This window comes from Salmo trutta, chromosome 29 (genome assembly GCF_901001165.1).
Source record: "Salmo trutta chromosome 29, fSalTru1.1, whole genome shotgun sequence".
In the NCBI taxonomy this organism is placed as follows: Eukaryota; Metazoa; Chordata; class Actinopteri; order Salmoniformes; family Salmonidae; genus Salmo; species Salmo trutta.
The window spans coordinates 19,190,659-19,200,893 of record NC_042985.1 but is presented as its reverse complement, the minus strand read 5'-3'; the positions used below and the strand labels follow the sequence as shown (position 1 = coordinate 19,200,893).

At 44.4% G+C, this 10,235-nt stretch overlaps 1 protein-coding gene across 1 annotated transcript; it reads left to right on the top strand.

Annotated features, from left to right (window-relative positions):
- The first annotated feature begins 1,724 nt into the window (after window positions 1-1,724).
- LOC115167060 (complexin-3) lies at window positions 1,725-10,185 on the top strand. The gene is made up of 3 exons (XM_029721106.1): window positions 1,725-2,318; window positions 7,817-7,904; window positions 8,168-10,185. Exons 1-3 carry the CDS (start codon window positions 2,161-2,163, stop codon window positions 8,390-8,392), a joined length of 471 nt encoding a protein of 156 aa, XP_029576966.1. The 5' UTR covers window positions 1,725-2,160; the 3' UTR covers window positions 8,393-10,185.
- Window positions 10,186-10,235: the final 50 nt, after the last annotated feature.

The following is a 10,235-nucleotide window of genomic DNA, read 5'->3' as shown; positions in this document are numbered from 1 at the left end:
CAGATACATGTTGTTGTGTTTTTCACATTTAGAATTTTACATACTTAGCATTCAAAGATTCAACAAGCTTGTTTGTCTGAGAATATTGGTGGTGATTCAGTCCTTGGGCAGAGAGAGAGACAGGAAGAGAGAGATGCACAGGGAGATTGAGATATATATATATCCTCTGTCAGAGTCATCAGTTACAGAGTAACTGTATAGGCCTATGTGAGTATATAGAATGTAGAAAAGCTGAAGCACCATGCTGTATCAATATCAGTATCCTCCTCACCACCACCACTCTCATGTGACATGGCCTGCAGTAGAATGGATGCCCCTGGAGACCCTCAAACACCCTGGTCCCACTGGTATCTGCAGTCTATATACTGTGCGGCTGTATAGTTGACATAAGATATATTAATATCAGTCTGTATGCAACCTCCTTATCCAGGGCTGAATGGTGACTCATGACGAGCAGTGTGTGAGACAAGACGAGACCTGAGCTGTGAACAGAGAGCAGGTCCCAGGAGAACACTTGTGCTTAAATAAGAAACATCTCCTCAGGGTGTCAATTCTTCTTACATTTTACACAGATTACAATTCGATCATACTTATTTGGAAAGTTATAATTCAATTTACTTTATGTAGAGGAGGCTTTGAAGTTTGGCAGCCAGGGGATTTGAAACTACCCAAGTGGGTCTGTTAAGCCAGTGACAGAGTGCATTGAGACATGATCTGTCTCTCCTAATCCAATGGAAAGTAGGGCATGCTTCTTGGTGTCAGGCGTGCTGCGCACATCATGATGCAAAAGTTGTTGATTGAAGATGCACCTCATACTGTATCTGTGGAGAGTATACATTTCACATTTTTGGGATTTAAGAAAAAGAGAGGGTGGAGAAAGAGAGCGAGGAGGGAGAGAGAGGGGGGCAGAGAGAGCAAGAGGGAGGGAAAGAAGAGAGAGAAAGAGAAAGATAGGATCTGTATCCAAATATTTAAATAATATTGTCTTAATGACGACCCCTACAGTATAGGCCTACAGACACACTTAGGCCTAGAAAAAGGACCCATTCTGATCTCTAATTGGTCTCATTAATTTGTAACACGATACCCTTTTCCTGTACTGTTGTGTATGGAGATAGGTTAGGTGAGACACACTGTTAATGACCTGGCGGTGAAGGATCAAACTGATCTGAGTGATGTGAGTGTGTGGTCTGTGTGTAAACCATAAAGCAAAATAGCCTTTATCAGGGGCATGGACAACTGTTTATTGAGGTTTGTGCAACATTCCTTTCAAATGCAATTGCACACCAGTTTGCCTGCAGGAGCTGCTCTCTCTCTCTCTTGCTCTCTTTCTCTCTCTCTCTTTCCCTGAGCAGCAGACAACTGCCCACCCCCACTCCATATGAGACACATGTTTATGTGCGCTCAGTGGAAAACAGATGATATTCCACATTAACATTTGAATAAAAATAGTATTAGACTATACTACACAGGACAAATGATGCTAAAATAATCATAAGTGATGTATTTCTTCAAATGGGATCGGCTTATTTCATATGACATAAGTGCGTTTGGAAACCCTTTGATTTTCACAACAACAAAAAAGCGCACAAAATGACTCCAAAGACGCACGGGCATCAAAACCATACAAAACAGCTAGCAGACACGGTAGTTGACTCGTCACGTGTGTCTGTCCCTGCCGGAGTCCGTTGTGAATGTGAGGAGCGCCTGTCTGACTCAATAGTGAGTAAAATCAGACGGCGAATCACGGGAATCCACGTGTGGTGCTAGGGCGCATCGTGAAAGCGCACGCTTAATCCAGCGATCCGTGGGATTGGGCAGAGGGAGTGGAGGTTGGTTTTGGAAAAAAAACACGATTGGTAGAGTTGAGAGTCAAACTTATTGTCTCAGATATTTGTGCAGAAACGTCCTCTCTTGCTAACCTCCATCCTCAACGCGGAGCTGTCCATTGGCACTGGTGCTGAAACGCGTAGGTTCTCAATCCCTCACAGCGGTGCGAGACAGAGTGTCGAGAGTAAAACATTTGGATGATTGTGTTGACTTTATATATTTTTGAGAAGCTTTGGTGGATATCCATTGATTTACTCAGCTTTCATCAAGAGCGCATCAAACGTCCACGTTCTGACCCGGTCAGTTAACGGACTCTTAAGAGGCAGAAATATGGCTTTTATGGTGAAACAAATGGTGGGAGGGCATGTGAAGAACCTGACTGGGGGTTTGACTGAGGAAAAGCCCGAAGGAGAGAAATCCGAAGCCGCAGCGGCAGGAATGACCCAGGAGGAATTTGAACAATATCAACAACAGTTAGAGGAGGAAAAGTAAGAACAAACCCAAGTTTATCGATCAATTTGAATAGCCTATAGATTTTGAAAGGGTTGCGTACTATAAAGCGGCGTTTATTATGTGTAATGTCCAATGTAAAGACGCTGCTGAGCGCGTGCCTTTACTAGCCCCAGTGCGCCATGCACTATTTTACGCATCAGTGGGATCCACGGCGTGCTCCCGAGCTGCTACACTCGATAAATGAGTTTTCTTTCAGGTTTCAAGAATTAGGCTATACAGGACGGTTTTCCATTGGAATTCTTGCAATAGCCTAGAAACAAAAATGTGTAAGTAATCACAGTGAGTTTAATTCCCAATTATATTGTAAAACGGACTCGTTTTCCAATAGGCATATACTAATGCATCAGGTTGATAATTGTCCTCAGATTCATTCTAGAACATGAATTCAGTTACTTTTATGTCCAATTTATCTGAAAATGTATTGATGTAACATTTTGAATATCATCCTCAATGAGCTCTCCAAATAGTCCCCCCCCCCCTTTCATGCATGTACCTGTGATGTAGGCCTCCATCTTCATTTTCTTCACAAAGAGTAGACACCTCAACAGAATAAATTAGTCTGATGTGAGTATCTCTGATCTTGAAATGTATTTTTATCTGAGTATAACAAAGAAACCCATTGCCATAGCCATAGACTGTCCTCTGTCCATATCATAAAACCTCTGATAATTGAATTGACTTTATTCCAAATTCCCCTATGTGAGAGGAGAAGATGTCCTCAAGGTTTGAAACAGATGACTCTACAAAAGCTCATAAATCTGAACATATATCTTGTCCTGTTAAAAAAATACCCTTGAAATGTGTCTTATCATGCGCAGTGCCTCCACACACACCTGTATCTATATGAAAAGTATACTTCATTAAAAAGAAATGGGTAGTACTACAGGGCACTACCCTGGCTTAAGGTCACATGGCTCCAGGCTCCAGGACAAACAGCCTGTTTACTGTTGACATGTCAGACATGGTGGAGCATCCACTGACTCCCCTCAGAGACTAGCCTCAACTGTCCACAGCCCACTTTGACCTCAATCCCATACCATCATACATTACACTGAGCTTCAGGGGAGGTGAGCTATTATAATGTGGCTTCTGCCATACAATAGATCATAACACAAAGTCTGGTGTCAGTGCTGTGTATAATCCAAGGAGAATAGGGTTGTTGGAATGGGGTTGTTTGCAGTGGCATGTCATATATAATCATGTTATCAAGCACAGTAGTCACAATGACATCCCCTGGTTATATGATGCCCTTGAGAGGAGAAGACACAGGACTCGTCATCTCAGTGCCATTGGCTGTCACAGAGAGCTGGCTTATGTGCTGCTGTGTGGTGGTTTACATGCTCATGTTCATTCACAGTGGGCAAGATAACAGTAATGCCACTATACACTGAGTGAACAAAACATTAAGAACACCTGTTCTTTCCATGACATAGACTGACCAGGTGAAAGCTATGATCCCTTATTGATGTGACTTGTTAAATCCACTTCAATCAGTGTAGATGAAGGGCAGGAGACAGGTTAAAGAATGATTTTTAAGCCTTGAGACAATTGAGACATGGATTGTGTATTTCTGCCATTCAGAGGGTGAAAGGGAATAACAAAATATTTAAGTGCCTTTGAACGGGGTATGGTAGTAGGTGCCAGGTGCATCAGTTTGTGTCAAGAACTGCAACGCTGCTGGGTTTTCACAGTCAACACTTTTCCATGTGTATCAACAATAGTCCACCACCCAAAGGACATCCAGCCAACTGTGGGAAGCATCCCTGTGGAACGCTTTCGATACCTTGTAGAGTTCATGCCCCGACGCATTCAGGCTGTTCTGAGGGTAAAAGGGGGTGCAACTCAATATTAGGAAGGTGTTCTTGATGTTTTGTACACTCAGCATAAATCCCCTCAGGGCCAGCCCTAGCCTTTTGGGGGACCAAGGCGAGATTTGGTTGGGAGGGCCCCAACCTCACGGGCAAAACATTTTAGGTGTAGGTCTAGTCTTGTCTTTTGAAAGAGTTAAATCCTATTCAGGTGTTTAAATCACATTTTCAGTGATGGTTTCAATCTGATTATTGGGAAATTAGGGACAAAGATTATTTGAGTAATACTAAGAGGGCTGCCACGGAAAACACAAACTGTCTCTTGTCTGCCCTCTGCTGGAGTTACCAGATGGGTAGTATTACAGTATTGCTGTACGTGGTGGTGAAGTATAAATATCTGATTTACCTCAACATAAGGCTTGCAGTATGATGAAATTTGTATGGTGGTGTAGGGTAGAGGACATGGTGATGGGGTGTTGTGGTGTCTGGGTGTGCTGTAGAGTGAGGTGATCCAAGGTTGGGTAGATTCACTGGTTTGGCAGCTGTAAAAGGAGGTGTGCTAGTCAGTCAGTGTTCTGGAGTGGAGTAATCCTAGATTCTTAGTTCAGAGGGTGTAGAGTTCTATAGAGTGGTGTGGTCCTAGGTTCTGAGTTCAGAGGGTGTAGAGTTCTGTAGAGTGGTGTGGTCCTAGATTCTTAGTTCAGAGGGTGTAGAGTTCTATAGAGTGGTGTGGTCCTAGGTTCTGAGTTCAGAGGGTGTAGAGTGGTGTGGTCCTAGGTTCTGAGTTCTGAGGGTGTAGAGTTCTGTAGAGTGGTGTGGTCCTAGGTTCTGAGTTCAGAGGGTGTAGAGTTCTGTAGAGTGGTGTGGTCCTAGGTTCTGAGTTCAGAGGGTGTAGAGTTCTGTAGAATGGTGTTGTCCTAGGTTCTGAGTTCAGAGGGTGTGGCGTTATATAGAGTGGTGATGTCCTATGTTCTGAGTTCAGAGGGTGTAGAGTTCTATAGAGTGGTGTGGTCCTAGGTTCTGGGTTCAGAGGGTGTAGAGTTCTGTAGAGTGGTGTTGTCCTAGATTCTGGGTTCAGAGGGTGTAGAGTTCTGTAGAGTGGTGTTGTCCTAGATTCTGAGTTCAGAGACTGTAGAGTTCTGTAGAGTGGTGTGGTCCCAGGTTCTGAGTTCAGAGGGTGTAGAGTTCTGTAGAGTGGTGTTGTCCTAGATTCTGAGTTCAGAGGGTGTAGAGTTCTGTAGAGTGGTGTTGTCCTAGATTCTGAGTTCAGAGGGTGTAGAGTTCTGTAGAGTGGTGTTGTCCTAGGCTCTGGGTTGGAAGGGTGTAGAGTTCTGTAGAGTGGTGTTGTCTCAGGTTCTGGGTTGGGAGGGTGTAGAGTTCTGTAGAGTGGTGTCGTCCTAAGTTCTGGGTTGGAAGGGTGTAGAGTTCTGTAGAGTGGTGTTGTCCTACGCTCTGGGTTGGAAGGGTGTAGAGTTCTGTAGAGTGGTGTTGTCCTAGATTCTGAGTTCAGAGGGTGTTGAGTTCTGTAGAGTGGTGTTGTCCTAGATTCTGAGTTCAGAGGGTGTAGAGTTCTGTAGAGTGGTGTGGTCCTAGGTTCTGGGTTCAGAGGGTGTAGAGTTCTGTAGAGTGGTGTGGTCCTAGATTCTGAGTTCAAAGGGTGTAGAGTTATATAGAGTGGTGTGGTCCTAGGTTCTGAGTTCAGAGGGTGTAGAGTTCTGTAGAGTGTTGTTGTCCTAGGTTCTGAGTTCAAAGGGTGTAGAGTTCTGTAGAGTGGTGTGGTCCTAGGTTCTGGGTTCAGAGGGTGTAGAGTTCTGTAGAGTGGTGTGGTCCTAGATTCTGAGTTCAGAGGGTGTAGAGTTATATAGAGTGGTGTGGTCCTAGGTTCTGAGTTCAGAGGGTGTAGAGTTCTGTAGAGTGGTGTTGTCCTAGGTTCTGAGTTCAGAGGGTGTAAAGTTCTAAAGAGTGGTGTGGTCCTAGGTTCTGGGTTCAGAGGGTGTAGAGTTATATAGAGTGGTGTGGTCCTAGGTTCAGAGGGTGTAGAGTTCTATAGAGTGGTGTGGTCCTAGGTTCTGGGTTCAGAGGGTGTAGAGTTCTGTAGAGTGGTGTGGTCCTAGGTTCTGGGTTCAGAGGGTGTAGAGTTCTAAAAGGTGGTGTGGTCCTAGATTCTGAGTTCAGAGGGTGTAGAGTTCTGTAGAGTGGTGTTGTCCTAGATTCTGGGTTCAGAGGGTGTAGAGTTCTGTAGAGTGGTGTGGTCCCAGGTTCTGAGTTCAGAGGGTGTAGAGTTCTGTAGAGTGGTGTTGTCCTAGATTCTGAGTTCAGAGGCTGTAGAGTTCTGTAAAGTGGTGTGGTCCCAGGTTCTGAATTCAGAGGGTGTAGAGTTCTGTAGAGTGGTGTTGTCCTAGATTCTGAGTTCAGACGGTGTAGAGTTCTGTAGAGGGGTGTTGTCCAAGGCTCTGGGTTGGAAGGGTGTAGAGTTCTGTAGAGTGGTGTTGTCCTAGGTTCTGGGTTGGGAGGGTGTAGAGTTCTGTAGAGTGGTGTTGTCCAAGGCTCTGGGTTGGGAGGGTGTAGAGTTCTGTAGAGTGGTGTTGTCCTAGGCTCTGGGTTGGAAGGGTGTAGAGTTCTGTAGAGTGGTGTTGTCCTAGGCTCAGGGTTGGAAGGGTGTAGAGTTCTGGAGAGTGGTGTTGTCCTAGGCTCTGGGTTGGGAGGGTGTAGAGTTCTGTAGAGTGGTGTGATCCTAGGGTTTCTGTGGGTTCACTAAGTTGGCAGCTGTAGAAATAGGTGAGTGCTAGTCAGTCAGTGAGTCAGTCAGTCGGTCATTCAGTTGGTCATTCAGTCAATGCTGCTCTACATCCCAGAAGTCTGAATATAATTCCCCAGTAGAGCAGTGGACCGGCAGTAGACTGCATCTGGATCTCACTGCAAGAGCAAAGCCTCTCTCTGTTGTTCTCCCTCTCTCTCCCTCCCTCCCTCTTCCTCTACCCCCAGGTGATACTGCTGCTTGTCCACCTTCTGTTGGCCTGCACTCTTGAGTCAGAGTGCAGCTCGGCAGAGGGCTCCCTGTGTTCTTTTCTTTCAGCCCTCACTATGAGATCCACATTGGCATAAAAATCTAATATTTTCACATACACCAGATAGGTGCAGTGAAACGTGTTGTTTACAGGGTCTGCCATAGTAGTACGGCGCCCTGGAGCAAATTTGGGTTAAGTGCTTGGCTCAAGGGCACATCGAAAGATTTTTCACCTTATCGGCTCAGGTATTCGAAGCAGCGACCTTTTCATTACTGGCCCAACACTCTAACCACGACGGCTGAGCTATGTGGTTAATAGTAACCAATGAATTTGTGCATTTGTGATACATCGCATTACAAACAAATCTAACAACGTTCCATACTAAAGACCATGACATGTTTACATTACAAAAAGCCTTATGGATGAATTAAATGATCATTATAGCATCTGTCCTCACATTGCCACTAATGCTGTTAAATCCTTAATCCTTCAGTCTAATTATGGAGGTGGACTGAAAGAGGCGTTCGTTATGAAGCATCAACTTGAGTAAAGCCTTGAGATTATCCCACCTTTGCAGACGTTATGTGTGTGTGTGTGTTTACATGCAGCGACACTATTTCATCCGCTGTTAACCATTTTCTCTCTGGTTGTCCCCAGGCAGGAACGAGATGCTAGTTTTGCCCAGAAGAAAGCTGAGCGGGCAACAGTTAGAAGTCACTTCCGGGACAAATACAGACTGCCAAAGGTACATCCATTACTGATTCTGCATGTTTGATTCAAGCATTTTCTTACTACATGTTATTACAGTTATTACAGGGTCAGATCTAGGTTGTGTCCTTGAAGCAAAAACACCATCCAAATGTGTTCTGTTTGTACTCTCTTTCCTTTCTCCCTTTGTCTCAATCATCTCATTCCTCTCCCTTTCCTTTGCCCGCGCTCCCTACACCCTCTCCCACTGGCCTGTGTGTGTGTGTTTGTGTGTCTGTCTCCGCTGTGTGTGCGACCCAGAATGAGCTGGATGACACTCAGATCCAGCAGGCGGGGGATGACGTTGAGCTGCCCACAGAGCTAGCCAAGATGATCGCTGACGACAACAAGGAGGAGGCATCCAAAACATCTGTCCTGGGCCAGCTGACCAACATCCAGAATGTGGACATGGACCAGCTGAAGGACAAGGCCCAGGCCACGCTGGAAGACCTCAAACAGTCTGCTGAGAAGTGCAATCTCATGTGATCTGGCTGGCTGACTGAATTCCTGCTCTCTCTCTCTCTCCCTCCCTTACTCTCTTTATCTGTACAACAAAGGATCTGTGTAAGATATGATCTATGACCATGTACAAACGTTGATAGTCATGTTGCTTTGAATACACACACATACAGTCAACACTGCCTCACACACACAAACATACTGCAGCAGCTTCTGGCCAAGGAATCACTGTCTAAGCTGTGGGGGGAATCAGAGTAAACACTGTCTAAACTGTGGGGGAACCAGAGTAAACACTGTCTAAGCTGTGGGGGAATCAGAGTAAACACTGTCTAAACTGTGGGGGAATCAGAGTAAACACTGTCTAAGCTGTGGGGGAATCAGAGTAAACACTGTCTAAGCTGTGGGGGAATCAGAGTAAACACTGTCTAAGCTGTGGGGGAATCAGAGTAAACACTGTCTAAACTGTGGGGGAATCAGAGTAAACACTGTCTAAGCTGTGGGGGAATCAGAGTAAACACTGTCTAAGCTGTGAGGGAATCAGAGTAAACACTGTCTAAACTGTGGGGGAATCAGAGTAAACACTGTCTAAGCTGTGGGGGAATCAGAGTAAACACTGTCTAAGCTGTGGGGGAATCAGAGTAAACACTGTCTAAGCTGTGGGGGAATCAGAGTAAACACTGTCTAAGCTGTGAGGGAATCAGAGTAAACACTGTCTAAACTGTGGGGGAATCAGAGTAAACACTGTCTAAGCTGTGGGCGAATCAGAGTATTAGTCTTATGCCAAAGACCCTTCGCAGAAAATCATTTAGACAATGGCACAAAGTATATCAACTAGTCATATTAAGTGTGAGACTAAATCCAACTTTCTTGTCTTGGGACCACATTCAGTACATTACAAACCAAGTGTCTGTCGCAGGTGTAAATGTATTTGCGGTTAGCCTGTTCTGTTGTCCATCTAGTCTATGGTCATTAACTCGTTGGGGCCTTGCTAAGAGACAGCTCGTCCTCTGTGATGCCAACCCATCTAACCTTTCAACTCTAGCCTTTAACCTGTCCTCATATTGACCCCTGACCTCTCCATCTCAGTGTTGTTTTGTGCTGGTGGTTTGGTGTCATTTAACTGCTATGATATGTCAAATGCTGTCTTTGAAAATGTCATCCTCTGGCTGAGTGCTGGTCATAGTGTTTAATAAGTACACAATACTATGAACATATATGAACATATATATGAACATATAGTACTTGGTATTTGTCTGATTTGTTGTTGTATCACTAAATAAAGATGCAGGTGAGAGCGGGAAAGGGGTTTGTCAACCTTATTTGTATTACAGTAATATACAGTATATATTTCTTAAATACAGTGGTTCGTGTCTTGTAATAGTTGAACAGTCCTTTCGTGACATTACAGTAATTGCATTTGAAGAAAGGATGGTGAACATGCCTTAGTAGCTTGTTTTATGTGATAGCTACTTTGTGCTTTCTTGTCAGTTCCATGAAGCAAAACAAACAAGTGTGAATATAATGAATTCTTACTCAAGTCTTACAGTCTGATCACCTATACATATCTATCTGTATTAAAGTGTGTGACCTGCAATGATACTTTAAAGCCAACAGCAAGACTTTCTTTCATTTCCAGTCACCCTATGGGGGGGATTCAGGTTGATCTCATGATGATATTTCAGGAAGAGACATGTTCTTCATTATGTTTCTGTTTCCTGTCCACTCTTTGCTTCTTTTACATCATCTTTGTTGTTCAATGCTGTATGAAACGTATTGATTTTTGACTGACTGTTGAAACCATAATAAACAGATTTTTATGATGTATGCGTCATGTTTCTCCATTTGTTATCCAGCCAGTCTGACCATCTGG

What these genes read in the sequence shown, in the direction of transcription:
- LOC115167060 (XM_029721106.1), top strand. Translation starts at nt 2,161, where the DNA reads ATGGCTTTTATGGTGAAACAAATGGTGGGAGGGCATGTGAAGAACCTG. An exon ending in CAACAGTTAGAGGAGGAAAA is followed by an intron (nt 2,319 to 7,816) that starts GTAAGAACAAAC and finishes GGTTGTCCCCAG; the next exon opens with GCAGGAACGAGATGCTAGTT. An exon ending in ACAAATACAGACTGCCAAAG is followed by an intron (nt 7,905 to 8,167) that starts GTACATCCATTA and finishes TGTGCGACCCAG; the next exon opens with AATGAGCTGGATGACACTCA.